The sequence below is a fragment of the Eubalaena glacialis genome, chromosome X (genome assembly GCF_028564815.1).
Source record: "Eubalaena glacialis isolate mEubGla1 chromosome X, mEubGla1.1.hap2.+ XY, whole genome shotgun sequence".
In the NCBI taxonomy this organism is placed as follows: domain Eukaryota; kingdom Metazoa; phylum Chordata; class Mammalia; order Artiodactyla; family Balaenidae; genus Eubalaena; species Eubalaena glacialis.
The window spans coordinates 47,432,607-47,454,701 of record NC_083736.1 but is presented as its reverse complement, the minus strand read 5'-3'; the positions used below and the strand labels follow the sequence as shown (position 1 = coordinate 47,454,701).

At 51.7% G+C, this 22,095-nt stretch overlaps 2 protein-coding genes across 14 annotated transcripts in view; both read left to right on the top strand.

Annotated features, from left to right (window-relative positions):
• The window catches only part of IQSEC2 (IQ motif and Sec7 domain ArfGEF 2), a 75,748-nt gene extending 71,711 nt beyond the window's left edge, over window positions 1-4,037 (top strand). For 4 of the 6 annotated variants that reach the window (XM_061178017.1, XM_061178016.1, XM_061178019.1 and 1 more), the window contains 2 exons: window positions 495-668; window positions 1,816-1,931. In XM_061178017.1, coding sequence (XP_061034000.1) covers window positions 495-668; window positions 1,816-1,829 — 188 coding nt within the window. In that variant the 3' untranslated portion in view covers window positions 1,830-1,931. Of the gene's footprint in view, window positions 1-494; window positions 669-1,155; window positions 1,206-1,815 lie in introns of all 6 variants that reach the window. The other 2 variants (XM_061178021.1, XM_061178020.1) reach the window with 1 other exon arrangement.
• A 7,183-nt stretch (window positions 4,038-11,220) lies between these two features.
• KDM5C (lysine demethylase 5C) overlaps window positions 11,221-22,095 on the top strand; it is a 31,556-nt gene continuing 20,681 nt past the window's right edge. The window contains exons 1-8 of one of the 8 annotated variants that reach the window (XM_061179172.1): window positions 11,221-11,713; window positions 15,983-16,060; window positions 18,309-18,431; window positions 18,725-18,895; window positions 19,278-19,409; window positions 20,163-20,286; window positions 20,396-20,577; window positions 21,622-21,780. In XM_061179172.1, coding sequence (XP_061035155.1) covers window positions 11,564-11,713; window positions 15,983-16,060; window positions 18,309-18,431; window positions 18,725-18,895; window positions 19,278-19,409; window positions 20,163-20,286; window positions 20,396-20,577; window positions 21,622-21,780 — 1,119 coding nt within the window. In that variant the 5' untranslated portion in view covers window positions 11,221-11,563. Of the gene's footprint in view, window positions 11,714-15,982; window positions 16,061-18,308; window positions 18,432-18,724; window positions 18,896-19,274; window positions 19,410-20,162; window positions 20,287-20,395; window positions 20,578-21,621; window positions 21,781-22,095 lie in introns of all 8 variants that reach the window. The other 7 variants (XM_061179174.1, XM_061179171.1, XM_061179176.1 and 4 more) reach the window with 7 other exon arrangements.

The window sequence follows — 22,095 nt, the reverse complement described above, 5'->3', positions numbered from 1 at the left end:
ACGCATAGCACCCAGCATACTGCTGGCACATAATAGATGATTTGATTCCCTTTGGTTTCCTGCTCCTGTCCTTCCAGGAGCCCTCTGCTCTGGAGCAAGGTATCTGAGAATGGAGAGGGCTCTGGAGTGAGTGCCCTTCGCCATAGGCTCGAAGGGCCTTCCTGCCCCTCCTGGGAACAAAGCAGCCAATGTAAAGCTCAGTTTTGAAAGGTAGGGGTGGTCTGGGAGACCAGGCAGGGAAGGGGAGAGGAGCCGGAGGAGCAGACACTGAGAGGGACAAGGGAAGACTGAGCCAGAGGAGATGGCGCGAGACGGGCTGGGCGCCGCAGTGCTTAGCAGATGTAGCTGAGGTTTGGCTGTCCAGGGGGCGAAGCAGGAGGCCTGAGGACAGAGCAGGTGAGGAGGGGTAAGGCCCACGGAGGGCTGGGGTCAGTCAGGTGGCCTCTCACTCCTGTCCCTGACCTTCGCTCCCTGTCTCCCCACCTGCCACCCAGCGGAGCTGGAGAAGCAGAAAGGTATGATGCGGCCTAACGCCTCACAGCCCGGAGGGGCCAAGGACTCGGTGAACGGCACGCTGGCCCGAAGCAGCCTGGAGGACACGTATGGGGCAGGCGATGGGCTCAAACGGGGAGCGCTCAGCAGTTCCCTGCGAGACCTCTCTGATGCAGGCAAGTCTCCCAGGGTCCCTGCCCAGGCTGGGGAGCCGTGGGACCGGGTGCCCTCTTCGCCTCCTATCACTGACTGCCAGCCTTCCTTGCACCCGCCACACGTGCACGCACCCTGCCTTCATCCAGAGCCCTGGGTGCCGCGCCGCAGGGGGCCTGGGAGCCGGGTCAGAACAGGCGGATCCCAGGGTTTGGGCCAGGGAGCGCGAATGGGGCCACAGTCTTAGCCCCTCTCTCTCGCCGCTCCACCTCTCCTCTCTTTCCTCTTCTGTCTGTCCAGCACCACCTCTCCTCCTCCTCCATCTTTTCCTCCTCTCGCTCCTCCTTCTCCACCTCTCCTCCTCCCCACCTCCCCCTCTTCAGCGGGGGAAAGGGAATAGGGGTGTCTGTCCCCGGGAGGGGCCCAGACCTGGTGCCCAGCTCTGGAGCCCAGCAGGGTGGGGAGGGGGGGTTGCTGCTCTGACGCTGGGCTCCTTGCTTGTGGGTGCAGGGAAGCGGGGGCGGCGTAACAGCGTGGGATCGCTGGACAGCACCATCGAAGTAAGTGCCAGCTCCTGCCCCACTTGTCCTCTGCATGAGCCCTGCCCCGCCGCCCGTGGAGCCCCAGAAGAGGAGGGGACCTGTTGCTTCCCCCTCTTCCCTGCCGGGAACCCTGCGGCTACCTCTCCCAGCCAACCACTCTCTCAATCTGTCCTCAACTCTGTCTGTCCTCACTCTGCCTGTCTCTCAGTCTATCTTCCACTCTCCCAAGCCCCCTCTCAACCCCAGGGCCGACTCCAAGTAGTGATGCTCTTGGAGTTGGGCCCAGAGAAGCTCTTACCTCCAAGTCCTGCTCTCTGACCCTGAGCAAGTCACTCTGTCTCTCTGGGCCTAACATGCTCCCTGTCTGCAAAATGGGGATGAGGAGGAGGTACTGCTAACTCTTCCTCTCCCAGCTGAGGCTCAGATGAGATAGTGGATGTGACAGCAGAGCTCTGCAAGCTGGGGGCGCTCCATGTACAAGTACAGGACTGTGACTTGGTTTTCATTATGCCGTGGGGGGGGGGGGGTCCTGTCTCCCCAGCTCCAGCCCTCAGGGACCGGGTGGAGTTTAGGGTTGGGGGTTTAGGACATCTAGACCGGCCTGACTTCCACCCCTCCCCCCTTCCAGGGGTCTGTTATTAGCAGTCCACGCCCTCACCAGAGGATGCCACCTCCGCCCCCACCCCCGCCGCCAGAGGAGTACAAGAGCCAGAGGCCCGTCTCCAACTCCTCATCCTTCCTGGGCTCCCTATTTGGAAGCAAGCGGGGCAAGGGGCCCTTCCAGATGCCACCACCGCCAACAGGCCAGGCCTCTGCCTCCTCTTCATCTGCTTCTTCCACCCACCACCACCACCACCACCACCACCACGGTCACAGCCACGGCGGCCTGGGGGTGCTGCCTGATGGGCAGTCCAAGCTCCAGGCCCTGCATGCCCAGTATTGCCAAGGACCGGGCCCGGCCCCACCCCCCTACCTCCCACCCCAGCAGCCCCCTCTCCCCCCACCTCCTCAGCAGCCCCCGCCCCTGCCACAGCTGGGCTCCATTCCACCGCCTCCTGCCTCAGCTCCTCCTGTGGGGCCGCATCGCCACTTCCATGCCCATGGCCCAGTCCCAGGCCCCCAGCACTATACCTTGGGCCGGCCAGGCAGAGCTCCCAGACGGGGGGCCGGAGGACACCCTCAGTTTGCTCCACATGGCCGCCACCCCCTGCACCAGCCCACCTCCCCCTTGCCCCTGTACAGTCCTGCCCCCCAGCACCCTCCAGCCCACAAACAGGGCCCCAAGCACTTCATCTTCAGCCACCACCCACAGATGATGCCAGCAGCGGGGGCCGCTGGGGGCCCTGGATCCCGGCCACCAGGGGGTTCCTACTCCCACCCCCACCACCCCCAGTCACCATTGTCACCGCACTCACCCATCCCACCCCACCCTTCCTACCCACCCCTGCCCCCACCCTCACCCCACACCCCACACTCGCCCCTGCCACCCACCTCCCCCCACGGCCCACTGCACGCCTCTGGGCCCCCTGGCACGGCCAACCCACCCACTGCAAACCCCAAGGCCAAGCCAAGCCGGATCAGCACCGTGGTCTGATGAACGGAGAGTGTGAGCTGGGGACTAGGGAGGTCTGGGGAATCTGCAGGAGAGGGGCCTCACACCCTCTCTGCTTCCTCAGTTTTTCCAAAACATATATACACATAGACATGTCCTCCTCCCCACTGCCTCCCTGCCTTGGGACCCCTCCTCTAACCCCCAACAGTCTCCATGGGATTTCCTTCCAGATTCGAGACTCCTTGCCACTTGAAGCCTATACACAAGGCTCTCAAGCTCTGGGGAGTGGTGAGGACCTTTCAGAGATCCTTGTCCTCTTTCCTCTCTTCACCCTCCCCCCTCCCTTTCCCTGGAGGTCTAGTTGGGTGGCCTCAGACCTCCGGGCCAGTGTGAGCTCCCTGTCAGCTCTGGCTGGTAGGGAAGGGCAGGTGTCGGGAACAATGAGGGTGAAGGCTTCCCCAGGGCACCTCTGGCTGCGTAGGGCCAGGAGGGAGCTCTGTAGAGTTGTGGCCAAACCTCAGCTGGCTCGGCCCTCTCTCTGACCTCAGGGCCTGGCCACGCACCTCCATGTGTCTCTCCACCTGCTGGAGGACATGGAGTGTCAGTGCACGCGGTGGGTGGGCCCCCACTTATGCTGGTCCCCAGGTGGGGCAGTGCTTCCTCTTTGGAGCCAATCTCTGCCCTCTCTCCAGTGGGCCCCAGCCCAGACCTCTTCAGCTTCAGGACCTTGCCTCTCCTTGCAACGTTCTTATCCTGATCAAAGTCCAGACAGGTTTGGGGCGGGGGGGCTCAGGTCTGGGATGAGAAGGGCGCTGCCCTCCCTCACCCATATTGCATGCCCCCCATTCCCTCACACCTACCCCACCTACAGCTGAAGACAATGCACTTTATAGATATTGCCCACACACACCTTGCTGGGGCAGGGCACCCAGCATCAGCCCTGGGGAGAGGGGCTCCCAGAGGGCCACCGTGAGCCTGAGATGTCCTTCCTGAGGCAGAGATTGGAGCCATCAAAGTGGGGGCTGGGAGCCAGGATGCCTGAGTCCTTCTGTCCGTCAAACTCTCCGCTGCCTCTCCAGCCCTTTTACAGCCCTGTTTATTTATTATAAATATATTTTTTACAAGCCCCAGCTCCTCTTCTTGCCCCGCATATCCAGCTCCTTTCTCAGCTCCTGCCTCCTTCTCCCCTCTCCACCATGGGCTGCAGTACAGACAGACAGATAGACCCTGGCTGTATGAAGGGCCAGGGACCCCAGGGCTTGGGGGCGGGGAAGGGCAGCAGTGGGAGGGGCTGTATGGAGAGGAGCTGGGGTTTAGGCATTGTCTTTTTTCCTCCTTGTATATAAGAATGTATATTTGATGCCTCATAAAAGACCTTGTGCTCACCTCCCGCCTCTGCCTCCTACTTGTGCCCCCTCCCCCACAGTGGAGCCCCGGGAGAGAGGCCTTAGCCCAGGGAGGTGAGGCGCTGATGGTAGAAGCTCAGGCAACTGGGTGGGTGAGATGCTTTGGTTGGGTGGGAGGTGGGGGTGAGGGAGGTTTTCCTGTCTCGTTTCATTAACGATCTGCATGACAGAGCAGAGCGGCAAGGGTCTGGGCTTTGGAGTTGATCCAGTTCAAATCCTGGGGTTTTCCCTTCCTAGTGCCCTCGGGAAACTGAGTCTCTGTTTCCTCAGTTGAAAACTTGGGGTGATAAGCCATTGCCACGTGGGATTGTGATGAAGGCATGAGGTAACGAATGTCCAGCAGCCAGCGTGGAGTAGGTGCTCAGCAAGTTAGTTCCCTTCTCTTCCTTTCACAGGTTGGATACTTCCTCTACTCTTGTGGCATCTATTCTCACCTTTCCTGTGACTGGCCAGGCTTTGCCCTGGAGCCCTCTCTCCTTCCCCACAGCTGGCCACATTTGTGTCCTTAAGGGTGTGTGTGGGGGGGGGGATGGTGACCTGGGCCAGGAAGTGGGGGCTAGATACATCCATTTTAAGAGCTCTGTGTATGTACTTGGGATGTTAGATAACAAAGAGCTGAGCTCCCTTTAGTTTACAGAGGAGGGGTCAGGCCCAGAGAATGGAAGGGTCTTTCCCAAGGTCACACAGCAAGTCAGGATGGGGCGTTCCTGACTTCTAGTCCAGGCCCTTTTCCAGTGCCCAAAACTGCCTCCCTATAAAATGGACATGTTTCCAGCACCACTAATCATGTCCTGGGTCGCGGCAGAGCCTAGGAGGAATGGGGGACACTGGTTCTTGGTTAGGATCAGCAGGGTCCCCAGAAGCGGCAGTCAGTAAATATTTGGAGGGCCTTCTTAGAGTGTGGAATGGCCTCTAAGAGGGAGCAGTTTGGATGGCCCCACTCTTAAGCAGCTGGGATCAATGTCTTTGTTTTCTTCCTCACACGCACATTTAAGCAAAAGCAGCAGTTGGGGCCATCTAAGCATTTGGTCCAGAATCAAGTCCAGTCAGCAGTTTTTTTGTTTCTTCCCTGGTGGACCAAGCTGGACTGCCTTTGGTTGTTCCCACTTCTCCCACCTTCAGCTTGATGCTCGTTTTGTCTTCCCAAAGCTCAGCTTTTAGTACTCAGTCAGACTTGACTGTTGCCTTTGGTAAGTCACCTTGTCCCTCAGAGTCTGGTCTTTCACCTGTAACATAAGGATAATAGTCTTGCAGGGCAGTTGTTAATAGATGCATGTGAAATGCCTACCTCCTGCCAGACACACAGTCAGCTGTTCTCGGCCACCTACAGAAACAAGTACAAACTCCTTTGCCTTGACGTTGGAAGTCCTCCACCACGTGGCCCCGGCCGATCTCTGTAATCCTCTCATTTCTCACCTACACTTTGGCCATCCACTCACCACTCCCTGAAAAGATCTGTGTGTAATTTCCAAACTCAGTATTTTACCTGTGCCTTCCCCGCTGCCAGATGTACTCCCCTAACATCCCTGATGAAGGTTTTCTCACTCTTACGAGCTGGCCTTAAAGGACCCATCCCTCACAAAGTGCCCTTGATCACATGCTCTGAGATCCCTCACATCATTATCTATCTTCCCCACTAGGCCATAGCTGGCACAGGCATGACACTGGTCTGAATCACCTCTGTCCAGAGTATTGCCCAGCACAGTGCTTGGCACAGCACAGATGACACTAAAATGTTTGTTGATTTGAATGAATGAATAGTTCTTTCTAAGCTAAATCTTAAAGTATCTTGGCATTGGTTGATTTATTGATTGATGCAAACTGCAAGCTTTCAGGCCCCTCTGGAACCTCCTCATGCTTCTCTCAGCTCTCTCCTACCTTCTCCTCCTCCTCCCTTCCTCACTGCAGTCCCAGCACTGGGCCATCCCTGCTCCTCCCTCCCCCTCTCCCTGGAGGCTCACCATCCAGACTGTGGAGGGGTGTTCGGCTCCTCACCTCCCCATTTCCCTGAGGACCTGAAGACAAGGAGTTCGCTGGCTGTCCTCAAACGTTCTACTGCCAATCTCTTTGGCAATGTGGATGAGGAGGGATGACACACAACAAATGACAAAGGTCCTAGAATCTCACGGAGTTCTTATCTTTATCTAGACCAGTGCTGTCCTATTATAAGTCTTTCTGTGATGATGGAAATGTCCTATACCTGTGCTGTCCAATATGGTAACCCCTAGCCACATGTGGCTATTGAGCACTTGAAATGTGGCTGGTTGCAACTGAGGAACTGAATTTTAAAATTTAAATTTAAATAGCCACATGTGGGTACTGGCTACCATATTGGACAATGCAGGACAAGACTTTCAGAAGTAGACAGCCTGGGGGGATGATGTCAATACAATATAGTAATAAGTCCAGGCCCAGAAGGAAGCACAGCATGTGTGGGAGCACAAAGAAAGGGAAAACCCAACTTGGGGCAGGGGTCAGGTAAGCGTTTCTGGAACCGCTCCTTTAGCTGAGTCTTGAACGGTGAGTAGGAATTAGCCCAGTAAAGGAGGGCATTTGTCAGAGGGAGCAGCATGTGCAAAAGCCTGGAGGTGTGCGAGTATGTAATGTTAGCGGAATTATGAGAAAGGAATGCGAGAGGGCAGCCCAGGTGGTGGGCATGGCACATCCCAAAGCAGAGGTCCCCATAGCCTCATTCCTCTGTTGCCAACAGGTTTTCTCACCCAGGCCTCAGGCCTCCGGGGTCTCCGTAGAAGCTAAAGAAAGACCAGGTGACACATTGGGCTACGTAGTGTCTCTGTTGTAAAGCTATTATTTTTCCCTCTGTAATTAATGAGTATCTTGAGGGGAGATGCATTGACATTATGTAACTGTCTTGTTACTCCTCAAACTTTCACTCACCAGTTTTAGCATTTGCTGATGATTCTTGAGGTTGCCAAATGGTGACTGTCCAATGCCATCATTCTTTTGACATGGATTAGTTGGCTCTCCAGTGTAAAGGAGAGCTTTCCCTTCTCCTATGTTTATGTATTTATATTCTCATGGACCATGCTTGTCTATCATTTTCAGTGAGTTATAACACATTAATGTCATTCTTTATTTCGATGTTCAAAATGTCCCAGATTTGGCCAGCAAGAGGCCCTCCAAGCTGGCTCCTGTGTCCTTTTGGCAGGTCTCCATCTTTCCTTGAGCACTTCCTTGTTTTCTGGCAGCACAAGATGCTCCAGGCTCATCTTGTACTTTCCCTGCCCCAGCCCTGGAGTCAACCATTTTTTCCAAGGAGACCTGGAAATGCCTGGTTGACGATGGCATCTAGGAACCAAGATTTGGGCACCAAGTGTTATAGCTACGTTTTCAGGGTTTGCTTTTTTATTTGGAAAAAGTTTGAGCATCTATTGATGATTTTCTAACTCCATCATTCTTTGAAGGAAGAGCTTTCCCTTTTCCCTCATTTTATTTATTTCTATCAGTGTGGAGTCATGGATTTTTATTTTACTCAATGAGTTATAATCCACTACTATCATAATTCATTTGGAATTATCATTATTTTGAATATATCATTTTATTGTTATGCATATGTATTAAGCACATAATATGCATCTATATTTCTCTTTCTCCCTCTCTCTCTCTCTCTCTCTATATATATATATCTCTCCATAAATTCACATAGAGACCTTGATATCTTGAGGAGGCTCTTTTAATAATCTAGGCTAGAGATAGTAAATGGCTCTCATGGGGAGCAGAAGATTAGAAAAAGGCATGGGGAGGAGGGGGTAAATTTCAGAGCTATTTAGGAGTTAGAACTCACAGCTCATACCTACTTCAGAATTGGAAGGGACCCTATTTTACAAATCAAGAAAGTGAGGCACAAAGTCACTATACAGTTCATCCAGAAAACATGGATGGAGTGAGTGTGGTCGAGAGCACAGCTGAGGGTTCCAATCACTGCTCTGTACCAGTTCCATGCCAGACCCTCTCTTCCAGGTGGGTGGGTGAGGCCAACTGAACCCCCAGTCCAGGGTGAGCTCCCTGCTGCTTCCCAGTTTTTAACCCTGCAGTGCCCAGATTCAGGCAGGTCTCCAGCAAGATCCAAGGATTGAGAAAGGATTCCATTTCCTGAGCACCTGTGGTTTGGAGTGGGGAGGGGGCACCATCTGAGATTTTTACAGGCAGAATTGTACAGCAGTCAGACAGACCTGGGTTTGAACTCTGCCACTTACTAGCCATGTGACTTGGTTAAGTTTATACTTCTCTGAACTTCAGTCTCCTCATCTGTAAAACAGGGATAACAATACCTATTTCATAGCACCTGGCCTTTGATGAATGGTAGTTATCATGATCTCTAATCTTCATAACTACCCTGTGAGGAAGGGTTTACATAGTCTCATTGGATAAATGAGAAAATCAAGGTTCTTGCAGGTGAGGTACTTGGTAGATCTCAGTGGGTGAATGTCAGCTGCAAGAAAGCAGGGACCATGTCTGTCTTGGTCACCATTATATTCCCAGGGCCCAGAAGAGTGCCTGGTGCATAGTAGGAATTTGATAAATGTTTATGAATGAATGAATTGGATCTGACTGGCTTCAAAGACTCTATGCAATTTCCATTTGCCCTTCCAGGATGGTGGGGGTGGTGTCCCAGCTAAGGACCTCAGAGAAGGCTTTGGGAAGGCTAGGCTGAGCTGAGACCCCAAACCTGGTCTCCTGACTCCTAATTCATGCTCTTTGCCCTTCACTGAGCTGCCTCAAGATGGAAAGGTCAAACTTCCTTCAACCTAGGATTTGGCATATTCTTTTATCTTCTTTGTTCTCCTCACCCTTCTCCTGCCTAGTTCTATCACTGGTAGGAGCAAATGACAGGAAGAGCATTTGACCCCGAGTCAGCAACTTCCTGTGTAACAGTGGGCAAGTTGTTTAATCTGTCTGGAACTTGGTTCCTCATCTACAGAATGGGTAAATTGACCTACATCTTTCCCAAGACTGTTGCAAAGATTAAGGGAAATAATTGGTATGAAAGAGCTATGTGGGCTGTTAAATGCTTACACATGTGAGAGGCTAGTGATTTTTTTTTTTCTTTTTTCTTTCTTTTTTTTTTTTTTTTACTGTTATTAGCATCACCTCACCTAGCTTTCTGTTTCCTGTCCAGACAGTTGTTCAGTTGGGTCATTCACCTGTGTTTCAGGTGGAGAAGGGTTGAGGTTTCCCCTGACACCTAGAAAACTAGAAAGGAGTTGTCACTTACTATATGTATTACTTGGGACAAGTTTCCTCACAAGACAAGTAGGGATAAAGATTCCAAACATTCAAGGCAATCTAAGGGTTCAGGTGATAAAAAAAATCTGAAATCACTAGGCACAATGCCTGACACAAAGGAGATTCTTAATGAGTTTTGACACATTGTTGTTGACTCTCAGAAGTAAAAATGACAGTTAACAGATACTGAGGGCCTTCTATATGCCAGGTCCTGTACAACAATCCTGCAAGGTAGGGATTATCATCTCCGTACAACATCATTCAGTTTCATAAGTTGGGACTTACCCAAGGGTACATAACTAGAAAATGGCAGAGCTGGTGGGACTAGAAATCAGGCCTCTGTGACTCCAGGGTGTGAGCTCCTACCAGTGTTCCCCACTCCCTCAGAGCGGATGCCCTTAGCTCAGTCCTGAAGTAGGCAGAATGATATACCTAACTGGGACATGGTATGTGATTAGAAACAGTTAACTGAATGAAGGAATGACACTCTCCATCACCTTCAAACATATTCAAGCTTACAGCAGATGCTTAATATATCCAGGAAATGTTTGCAAAGAGTATATATTATTTTTAGTCAATATATACTAAGGCTGCTCAAAAATATTCATTTTTCTTTTGTTTACTCAACATTAATGTACTGCTTACCATGCCAAGTGCTAAGGATGTATAAGGTCACAAGGTCCCTGCCCTTAAGGAATTCACAGTCTGATGGGGGAACATAAAATAAGCACTTAATCAGCACGTACGTAACTAATATGTGCACAGTAGGTGTTCGAACTACATGTGGTAGGCCCACAACTGATGAATAACTTAGAGTTCCTCAAATGCAGTAGATGTCTGACATATGGGCAAAGTACTGGTTTGATACTCAAACTAGATGCAATAAACCTATTCAGAAACTGCTCACAAACATGCACACAATAGGAGCAGATGTACACATAGTAGGTACTCAAATGCAAGACAGAGGCTATACACGATACATACAATCCATGTACACAAATATTTGATAAGTACACTGTAGGCTCACAAATGGGCAAACAGTAGGTGCTTCAAACGGTGGGCACTGGTAGGATACACTCAGGCTTATTTTGTAGGTGTACATGCCACAAATGTGGACACGATAAAAGTGCAAACATAACAGTTGAAAGTGTTCATTAAAATGCTGACTGACAATGACTCTTTGGGGTTAAGAATGGAAGCCCCATCTCTGAGAGGCCTCTACACGCAAACTTGGACAAAATAAATATTTTCTTCCTCTCCTCGGGACCCAGGATTCAAAAAATCCGCAATCCCCGGGGAGGGAGCAGCATCCCGACCTCCTTCGTTCAAAGCCCCAGAGGTATCAGCGCCTAGAGCTGGGAGCTGTGTACGCCTCTTTTAATCTGCGGGCCTGCAGAAGGGTCCCTTGCAATCAGGCACCCGAAGCCGCCTTCTGTAGCCCACACCGGAAAGACCCGGGAGAAAGAGAGCGTGTTGGGGCGGGGCTCGCGCCAGGGCTGAGGTCATCGAGGGGGGTGCCAGTTCGGACCCACCACCCACCAACGCCAACTCCTCTTCCGGTCTGTCTCCATAATGCGCATGCGCAGCACTGGCCTTTAAACGTGCACCGCCGGTCCATCCGGAAAGAGGATCCGGTAGTTAATTACAACTTTGTTCCTCCGCCGCTGAGGCGGACTATTTGCTCTCAGTCTGGGAAGCACTTTTGAGTTCCTGCTTCCTGATAGGAAACCCACGCCTGCCGATTCAGCTCAGTCTCCACGGGATGAAGGCTCCCTACGCTTGGCCTCACGCACGTTATACGAGGCTCGGAGGGACACCCTGCGGAGGGATCTGGTTTGTTGTGGTGAAGGGAGGGGGGAGACGCTGACAAACCAAGATGGCGGCGGCGGCGATGAAGGCCGCGGTGGTTGGGAGGTAACTGTGGTGTTGAAGGCTGCGGTAGTTGGGAGGCAGCGGCAGAGTTTGGAAGGAACGGAGCAGAACGAAGAGGTGGTAGCAGTAACGTCAGCCTGAGCCTCTCAGAGCGCGGCAGCTACACGCCCCCTGGGCCCTCGGCGGGCGGCGGCCGCCCCGCTTAGGGCCTAGTCCCCGAGCAGTGCCTCGGCTTCATACAGTGGCGTCCGCCATGAGTCCTTAAGGGCCGTCCGAGCCCTCCAGTCCTAGGGCCCACCATGGAGCCGGGGTCTGACGACTTCCTACCGCCGCCGGAGTGCCCGGTGTTCGAGCCTAGCTGGGCGGAGTTCCGAGACCCTCTCGGCTACATTGCGAAAATCAGGCCCATCGCCGAGAAGTCGGGCATTTGCAAGATCCGCCCACCCGCGGTAAGGCCCTGGGCTGGTGGTCGCCGGCGACCAGGCCGGGGATGATGAACTAGGGTAGCGGGCGGAGAAGTCTGGAGCGGAGGGCAGCTCGAGGTGTGGGGAGATGGAGTGGCTGGGACCGTTGTGGATGCGACGTGGGTCGGAGAAAGGGTGCTGGGGCCAGGGGTCCTTTCGTGGTGTGAGGGCCCTAAGTCGGAGACCCACCCCCACCCCCCAACTCCCACCCCGCCCTTCAGAACTACTCCTAGTAAGGTTCAAGACAGGGATGCCTAGTGGCCCCGGGGAGAGTTCGCAGAGAGGCACGCCGCACATCTCTTGGTTACCCCAAACCACCTAGGTCAAGGCTGCCCTAAATAAGGCTTTTTTCCCATTTACTGGCATCACTTCTCTTCAGGCAGGCAGTGTGGTGTAATGGAAAGATCACAGCTCTGAAGGGAGATAGACCTTAGTTCAAAACTCCACTCTGCAGCTTACCAGCTGTGTGACCTTGGACAAGTAACGTAATCTCTCTGAGCCTGTGAAATGGGTCCCTTGAATGGTTATTTCGAGAATTGGATTAAACTAGGTAGCGTCTGTGTGTAGTAGGCACTAGGTAAGTGGTAATTATTGTGACTGCAAAGGTGTTTGATGTGGTCATTGGTTTGCTCCTATGTGGGTTGACTCATATTTACTCACACCCTGCCAGGCCAGTCCATTTATGATAATATTCTGGGCTGGTAAACCAGTCAGGAAATCAGTCTCACAGGCTCTATCTGGCTCCCCTGAGATGGGTTCAGGGAATTGTTCCCTTCTTTTCCTAGTCGAAGGCAATATCTGGGCCTTTCCTGCACGTCACCGCCCAGGCTTGACTTCTGTGGAGAGTCTTGGACCAGTCAGTTTGGGGTGGGGTATATGAGTCCTTCCCAGAAGATTTCTACTCTGACCTGTCCCAGGATGTCGGAGGTCCCAGAGGATAGGATATTCTTGGACTCCCAGAAACAGAATGGACGGATGGAAGTCTGCCTCCTTTGGAACTCTTGATTCCCAGATGTCAGCGACAAAGGGCATATCTTTGCTCCTAGGCCTGGCTTCAGGCCAGGAGAAGTCCCCCAAGGGCTAGGATAGGCTGCCACCTTGTTAGCATGGAGGGGAAATGATGATATGCGTTGTTCAGTCACCACTTGGGATTCCAAGGGCAGGAATTGAGTTTGTCTGGAACAGGGTATTTTTGAGTAGGTGTCTCCTGGCTGAAACCAAATGGGAAACCCTGCTGCCACCTGAGGAGGGCACCATAGGCCTCCTTATTCAACTTGGTGCTTTCTGGTGTTCAGCCATACATCTAGGCTGGTTTCAGATGGATCCTCTGGGAGGTGTTGGGTAAGCTAATTTCTTCCTTGTTGGAGCTTGGCCACAGATCTCTGAGGTATCCTTGTCCATGGTGAGGAAGTGGCAGTGGGTAGTGAGAGGTCGGGAAGGCCAGCAGAAGGGAGAGGCTGGAGTCCTGGGCAGCATCAAGGAGGCACTCCCTGAAGTGGCCCGGCAGGCCTGTGGGAAAGAGGCATATCTGACAAAAGGGGTAGTTGAGGCTTGAATTTTCTATCCCATTTTTCTATCTTGGACTTCTTGGGGCAGCCTGGCCTTGTGCAGGTATTGTTACCCTTCTTTGGGGGACCAGGGGTGGGATAGGTGACATGTCCCTGGGGTGTGTGTGTGTGTGTGTGTGTCTGTCCTGCAGGGGGCCGTCCTTTGTTATGCTTCTCTTCTCTACCCCAACACTGTACTTCCCTCTAATCCAGGAGACCTGGCTCTCTCTGGTTTTTGTTCTGTTTTCCCTTCTGGTAGGGCTGCTCCTAGGCCTCCTTTAGGCAGCCGGGACTTCTGGCTGGAATTTAAAGCACTCACCCAAGTGGTGCTTGGACCCAGAGTGGGAACCTTTGTATGGGTGGGTGCTTGGAAATTGAAGGTTTGCCTGAAGGGCCATTTGGATTCTGAATTGCTAGGCAGGTGACTGCTACTCTTGGGGAAGATGGGTGCGAGGAGAGTGTTGGTATACTGGAGTAGACGCAGGGGAGCTTGGAAGGGCCTTGCTTCCTGCATCAGGTAGCCCACTTTTTTATCACCATCATGACATAGTGAGTATTTGGCACATGGGAGTATGGGACTGAAGGCAGGATGAGGGAGCTTGTAGGTCCCAGGGAGAGCCAGGCAGGGAGATTTGCTGAACCTTTCCCAGCTATCTGTTGCATGCACAGCTCCTGCTCTAGGATTTCAGTTCTGCCATTTCCTGTCAGGTTGCTTGATGTTGCACTTATTCTTATCTAGAACTTGATTCAGCAGGAAAGAAAGGTGCCTGGAGTTTGGGGTTTGAGCACCTTTCTGCCTGGGTTACCTGCGCTGAGGGGAGTGCCCTACTGATGGGAAGCAAGAGGGCATGGGGAGCTTGTCTGGGCTTGAGCCATATCATTTTAGTTTGAGGCTTTTTTGTCGTTGTTGGGTTTGTTTGTTTGTTTTTGCCCCTGCTTCACTGAGTCCCATGTGTTTGCTACCTGCTTTGGTGGGGGGAATATGTGTGCATGCAAGTATGAGTCCTCTGGCCCCTTTCTGTATTTTTCTTTTTTTAAAAAAATTAATTATTTTATTTTTGGCTGCATTGGGTCTTCGTTGCTACTCACGGGCTTTCTCTAGTTGTGGCAGCAGGGGCTACTCTTCATTCCAGTGCACGGGCTTCTCATTGCGGTGGCTTCTCTTGTTGCGGAGCACGGGCTCTAGGGCACGCGGGCTTCAGTAGTTGTGGCTCGTGGGCTGTAGAGCACAGGCTCAGTAGTTGTGGTGCACGGGCTTAGTTGCGCCGCGGCATGTGGGATTTTCCCGGACCAGGGCTCGAACCATTCCCCTGCATTGACAGGTGGATTCTTAACCACTGCGCCATCAGGGAAGTCCCTGGCCCCTTTTCTCAAAGTGTGTGTACAGAAGAGGCCAACAGCTTTTTCTTCTCTTTTACTGTCCTCCTCCCCTGCTTCCATATGTATGCACGTTTGCGTGAACAGTCATAGCCTGGTGTAGTGCAAAGAGCCTTGGACCAGAGGTCAGAAGACAGGGGTTCTAGTCTTGGCTCTACCACTAACTCAGCATGTGATTCTGGAGAAATCATATTTCTTCTCTGGGCCTCACTTTCTCCATCATTAAATGAGGGCACTGGTCTAGGTTACTCGAGGTTCTTCTCACCACTCAAGCAGGAGCCAGGGTTCTGAGGAGGAAAGGCCTGCATGGGGGCGGGGAGCAGGCGGGCATTGGGGAGGAGGCTCTTCACAGCTGCCCTTTGGGCAGGACACAACAAGCTCCGACTTGGCAGGACAGAGTCTCCCTCACTTTCATTATCTTTCCCTGACTTCCCTCCTTCTCCCCAAATCCTCCCAATCTTTGCTACCACAGTCAGTGGTGCATCCCAGCACTTAGGACACCCCTCCCCCCTTCCTCCCCTGCCTCTTCCTGTACTGGGCAGGTGTTTGAGAGAGGACCCACAGGAAGCCTTTCTGACCAGGTGAGTATTGCAAATTCTTGCTCCTTGTTCCTTGCTCTTCCCTGCAGTGTCTATCTCAGGCCTTTTAAACTGAGAGAACAGACACTAAAGGCCCAAACCTTTAAATCCTGCCCAAATTGGAGATGAGCTACTCTGCATATGTATTGGGTAGTGAGGTCAGCCTTAGATGTCAAGTCTTAATGATGATTCCTTTGAATAACATTTTCATTTGAAAACCAGTTTAATTTTCATATCAGTCTTATGAGGAAGCCAGGGAAGGAGTTCATATTCCCACCTTACAGTTGAGAAAACAGGTTCAGAAAGGTAAAATCCCTTAGCTAGTAAGTAGTGGAGCTAAAACATGAACCCAGGTTTTCTGACTCCAGATCCTGTGTGCTTTCCAGTACTTCCAGACTGTGTGTCCTATGCCTAGGGGATGAGGAGTTAATATGGGCATAGGGAGAGTTTGCAGTCAGCTGTTTTGGGCCCCACCTCTCTATTTCTTAAAATCCTAGCACTGTACTGTTGCAGGGACTCTGAAGACATTTCCCAGGGTATGTGCATGGGGTGTTGGGCGTGGACTTGAGGGGCTTCTAAAGCCCTGTAGTGAGTTGTGTGTGTATGGGTTGGGTGTTTGCCAGGTTAAAAGGTCTGACATGGCTAGAGGTCTGGGAAGGCATGAATGGGGTGCTGAGCTGCTTTTGGTGCACCTCTGGTCTTACACTATGCTGGAATAACCCAACTCCCTTTTCTCCTCTGTACCCACTCAGGACTGGCAGCCACCCTTTGCTGTAGAAGTGGACAACTTCAGGTTTACTCCCCGAATCCAGAGGCTGAATGAACTAGAGGTAAGATGACTAGCAACTGGTGGTGGGGTTGGGAGAATGGATACCTGAGCTCTGATCCCACTTCCCTCCTACCTTCTCTGTCTAAGGTACTTTACCTAACTAGGCCTTTATTCTCTCTTCTGTGAAATTGCCTGGAGGGCATGGAGGAAGCTTTAGAGCTCTGAATATAACCAAGAGCAGGAGCATTTAGCATCCCAAATCTGATAGCCCCAAGGCTGGGGATGGCCCTTTTCCACAAAGGTTTGCTACTTCTGAAGCTCCCCTGTCAACTAACCCACCCTGCTTGGGTCAACAAAAGAGAAATATGGGGCTGGTTGAGACCCTTTCTTGCTTGGCCAGCTGAATGTGTCCTCATCTATCCAATTCATCTACAGCCCTGTGCTTCCTACCTTTCTTCCATGGTGCTTGGTAAGGTGGGAGGTGAGGTGGATGGGCAGGAACAACGCAAGAACTGGTCTTTGAGGAAGCTGGAATGGTTACAGACTTGGACAGGGGGTCAGGCAGGTAGGCTTTTCCCTCTCCTTTATGTTCCATACAGGAAATCTAGGCCCTTTGCATGGGTAAGGTGAGGTTCTCCACTAAGGACTTGAGAATGCCCCAGGGCACTGAGAGTAGATGCCCTCAAGCCAGTTCCAGGTAAAGTTCTGGAGTTTCCCATGGAAGGTGTAAGGTAGAGGTATGCTACCACTCCTCTCCCTCATTATTATGTATCCTCAAGCCTCACTAGATGTCTGGGGGTGTGGGGGTGACAGGCCCAACCGAATACCCGTAACCTAAAAGCGTACTTGTCTTCTAGACCACAGTTCCTCAACCTTGGCACTATTGACATTTTGGGCCAGGTAATTTTTTGTCGTGGAGGGCTCTCCTGTGCATTGTAGGATATCTGTCAGCATCCCTGGCCTCTACCCACATAGTACCCTCTCCCGGTTATGGCAACCAAAAATGTCTCTAGGCATTACTTAAATGTCCCCTGGAGGGCAAAATTGCCCCTCATTGAGAATCACTGTTCTAGAGTTGGTCTAGGTGCTGTTCTGGTCAGGGCAAAAATCATCTCTTGTATGGGGTACAAGGTCCTTAGAGAAATGGATCTGACCAGGTCTGCTGGGGTATAGCTAGGACAAGGTGTAGCCTACCATGGGACAGGGACAGGTTTTCTAGAGAGAGAGTGCTGGCTAATGAGGGGGAGGGGCAGGGATGGGCCAAGGTTGGAAAGCTAAGGCGTTGAGGTGGAGGGAGTAGGGTTCCTGGCCCCTTAGGGATTCTCATAGCAAAGGAGCCATAGGATGTTCCTTCCCACAAATAGACCTTACTTTTCCTCATCTGTGAAAGAACTGTCCCTGTTTTCCCCTAATGGGATCAGAGCAAGGTAATGAATGATAATGACTTACCCAGTTCTCCCTAGAACTAGGCCTTCTGATTAGGGTGAGGTGGTTATAGACTTAGGGCCTTGGGGAGCCCTTCTTGGGTCACTGAGATTTCAGGAAAGCATGGTACATGCGTTGTTCCTAGAATCTTTGGCCCACATTGGTTCCTGGGTGGGCCAGGTGCCAGTGCTGCTTTGGTACACCATCTCAGTTCTTTAGGCCATTCTATCTTTAGCATGCACTCTCACCCTTCAGCCACCATGGAACAAATTTCATGGTGCATGTGAAGAGGTGAATGTTTTCTTTTGGAGCCTTCATTCTCTGAAACATGCCTAGAGCTTAGATTTAATTCCAAAGTTCCAGAGAGCATTCACTGTTCCTCTCATAAGTCTACCCTTCTGGGGTGAGTGGACTGGGCAGTTTTTTATTTCCCTCATAATCAGAAAACGGGTCCAGAGAATAGAACTGATTTACTCAAGACTATACAGCAAATTATTAGCAGAGGAAAAGCAAAAACTTACGTTATTTGACACTCAAATCTCTTGGTACCTGCTGTGTGACTTGAGGAAGCAGGGACTCTCTGTAAAAGAGATGACAATACTTCTACAGCCCTGTCAGGGAGATTGAGAAAGAGTATATGTAAAGCTTTGGCTGTTATGACTCGACCTGCTCTGTTTTGGGACCTTGGGCTTCTCCTGTTGCCTGGAAGGTGGCAAAGATAAGAGAGGTGGGCGAGGTGCTACCTAGAGTTGGGGATCCAGTTCACTGGGAGAGGCCCTGAGTAGTGGGCTGCTCTGCATCCCTTCTCCTCCCCTAAGATTAGGCCAGAAGATAGGGGTCAGGTAGAGGGGGAGGCCAGCCTCTCTGAGCCATTTTTTCTCCAGGCCCAGACGAGAGTGAAACTGAACTACTTGGATCAGATTGCCAAATTCTGGGAAATCCAGGGCTCCTCCTTAAAGATTCCCAATGTAGAACGGCGGATCTTGGACCTCTACAGCCTCAGCAAAGTAAGAACAGGTTTTTCTCAAACCCCTCCCCACCCCACACCTTAATATCCTTGGTACTCTGGGGGCCACCTTGGTTTGGATATTGGATCTCTAGGCTACAGTGGAAGGGGCACAGCCTGGTAGCACACATGCTGTCATCAGAACTTCTCGGCATCTCTTGGCTGCAATTTGAGTCTGAGTGGTGGAGGTAGGAGGGGGTAGCCTCCAGTGAAGTGAGGGGCTGGAGTTGTCCTCGTTGTCCTTTCTGTACATACACACAGCATATCCACGTCCCTTCCTGCTTGTCCTTACAGATCGTGGTGGAGGAAGGTGGCTACGAAGCCATCTGCAAGGACCGTCGATGGGCTCGGGTGGCCCAGCGCCTCAACTACCCACCAGGCAAAAACATTGGCTCCCTGCTACGCTCCCACTATGAACGCATCGTTTACCCCTATGAGATGTACCAGTCTGGAGCCAACCTGGTGGTAAGGATGCCGAGCCGGGGTGGGAGTAGGCTTTCCCCTGCCAGATGCAGATTTCCACACTTGCTCTTAATGGAACTGGTTCAGTGGAGTGGACTGGAGACCTGGAGAGGTCTGGGAAGAGATGGAGTTTGGTTTAGTTGGGGAGATGGTTGCGGGGAGGTGGTTGGAAGGAGGGATGGCATAAGCAGAGGCATGAGAAGAATTCCCAAAGTGTGTGCTGGTGTCAGTGGCCAGTTGAGCAGGGCCTATTGGGTGGGTGGCGGGGGGCGTGGTACATGAAACTACGGCTTTGGTTGCCATTGGGTGAGGGTAAAGGGAAGTCCTTGCTGTTGGGAGCTGGGGCCCCATGCCCTGACCCTTACCCCTCACCTGTCCCCAGCAGTGCAACACACGTCCATTTGATAATGAGGAGAAGGACAAGGAATACAAACCCCACAGTATCCCCCTTCGACAGTCTGTGCAGCCCTCCAAGTTCAACAGCTATGGCCGGCGAGCCAAGAGACTGCAGCCTGATGTGAGTACTTCCCTTCTTCTAACTTGGAGCTTTGGTGGTGAAGAGAGTCCTCTCCCTTCCCTCTGACCAAGGTTCTCTTCCCTGTTCCACTCTCCCTTCTCTTGGTTCTCTGAGTTCTGAGCAGTAGCGTGCCTCTTTCTGGCTTCACTCTTGCTCTTCCTCTACTCTCAGCTGAGCTTCTGAGCTGGGTTTTGATCTGTTTGTATAATATCTTTCCTATGTCTGGTGTTCTTGCCTGCCTTGTTCCTTTCCTGACTCACTCTGCTCATAGGGGAAGAACTCTTCTTTTTCTCCTTATAACTATATCTTAGCCTCAGGAAGAAGCTTATGTGCCGGCATTCTTCTGGGCATTGGGGATACAGCAGAGAACAAGATAGACACTGTCCCTGGGCTCACCGAAGCATGTAATTTACCAGATCATATTAGTCACTGCCATTTATTGGTAGATTCAAATACTTAGATTTCTTTATATATGTTTTCCTCAAACCCCCTTGTAACTGTGAGGTAGGAGTTAATATTCTCATTTTACAGTTGGAAAAACTGAGATCCCATCTTAATTCCATTCCAAGAGAGGAATGAGGAGGGAGTTCACTTACCCTCAGTCTCCAAAAAGCAATCTGAATTCTTGCCTGGGCCCACCTATGCCTCCACCCTGGCATGAACTCACGTGATAGAGTCCAAGCTGTTGTTCTTTTAGGATGGGGCAGTCTGCCCAAGATAGCAGTCTTGATTCATTTCCTTCTTTCCTCCCAGCCGGAACCCACAGAGGAAGACATTGAAAAGAATCCTGAGCTGAAGAAGCTTCAGATCTATGGGGCAGGCCCCAAGATGATGGGCCTGGGCCTCATGGCCAAGGATAAGACTCTGCGGAAAAAAGGTGAGGCCTGACAGGCTGGGGCAGTGTGAAGAATGGCCTCACCAGGGGAGAGGAGCCTGGGCCGTGACTGTTCAGACTTGTACCTTAGAGCCGTTCTTCTCTCTCCCAGATAAGGAAGGGCCCGAGTGCCCCCCGACCATAGTGGTGAAGGAGGAGTCAGGTGGGGACGTGAAGGTGGAGTCACCCTCACCCAAGACCTTCCTGGAGAGCAAGGAGGAGCTGAGTCACAGCCCAGAGCCCTGCACCAAGATGACCATGAGGCTGCGGAGGAACCACAGCAATGCCCAGTTTGTAAGGACCTAGCCCTGACTTCCTAATGCTCTGCTTCTCATCCCTTCAACGAGCATTTCCCCAGCATGGCACTGGACCAGGTGGCATTAAGCAGAAAAGTGGGCCTGGTGGGCCCTGCCCTCAGGTAGCTCACTTAATTGGGGAAACAAGGCCAACTCACATGGAACAAAGAACAAGAAAGGGTGATCAAGTGCTGTCAACATGAAGTGCTGGAAGGGTGCAGAGGAGGAGACTCCCTCTCCATTGCTTCAGGATAAAGGCTAAGCTCCTCATTACCATGCATGATCCAGTCCCTGCAGACCTCTAGCCTCATTCCCCAGCACTGCCCACCTTACTCCTTCTGCTATAGCCACACTGAACTACTTGTAGGTATGTTTGTTTTTTTCCCGAGATGTGCCATGCTTTCTTTCCTCATCCTTTGTACATGCTGTTTCTTCTGCCTGGAAGAGTTTTCCCCTGTGCTCTGCCCCATTGCCAAATTCCAGTTTGCCTTCAGGTCTCAGTCAGTTTCAAGTGTCACCGTTTCAGTGAAGTTCTTCTCAAGGCTGTCCCTCCTTATCTCCAGCTGATTCGAGTGCTTCCTCCTTTAGGTTTCCATAGTACCCTTTTACGGGCTGCTATTGGCAGTTTCTACACTGCCCTTTAATTTTTATGAACTTGTGCCTCTGGAGTACTGTATGCCTTTAGAAGGCAGATGCCATGTCTTATTTATCGCTGTACTGAAGAGCTCAGCATAATGTTGAACACATAAGTGTTCAGTAAGTATTTATTGAATGAATGAAAACGGGGGATTCAGGACTGAATGATAAAGACTCTGCTGTCACAGCTCTACAGTTAGTTTATTTGGGGAGGTGGTACGTGCATGCAGTTAAATTCCAGGCCTAGCATGACTAACCTGTACAGGGCTGTGAATGATCCAGCCAGCAGGCAAGGTGGGTTTCTAATGGAGATCTTTGTGGACTAGGGTGCTGTCTGGAGGAGTCTGATGTTTGAAAGGCTGGACAGGGCTTAGGTTAATGAACTGTTGCCTCCCTCCCCTGGCAGATTGAGTCATATGTATGCCGAATGTGTTCCCGAGGGGATGAGGATGACAAGCTCCTGCTGTGTGATGGCTGTGATGACAACTACCACATCTTCTGCTTGCTGCCTCCTTTGCCTGAGATTCCCAAGGGTGTCTGGCGGTGCCCAAAGTGTGTCATGGCGGTAAGGACTTCCCAGCCCCAGTCTATGTCTGCCTCATAGGCTATCCTTACCTTCCTTCATCCGGTCTTATTGAAAGCAGCCTCCTAGTTCAGCCACAGTCTTGTGTTTTGGGTCCCTGGGGTGGGGCTAGGTTGGGCAGAACTTTGGGAGAAAGAAAAGGAGGGCACTCAGCCTGTGTTCTCTGGGAGCTCTCAGACCACCCGGGGAGGTGAGAGTCATGATTAGACAGATCATATGTGATGACATATAATCAAATGTTAAATTGTGTGTTAGAAATTCAGATGTAGAAGTTCAGAGGACAGGAAAGTGACTAAG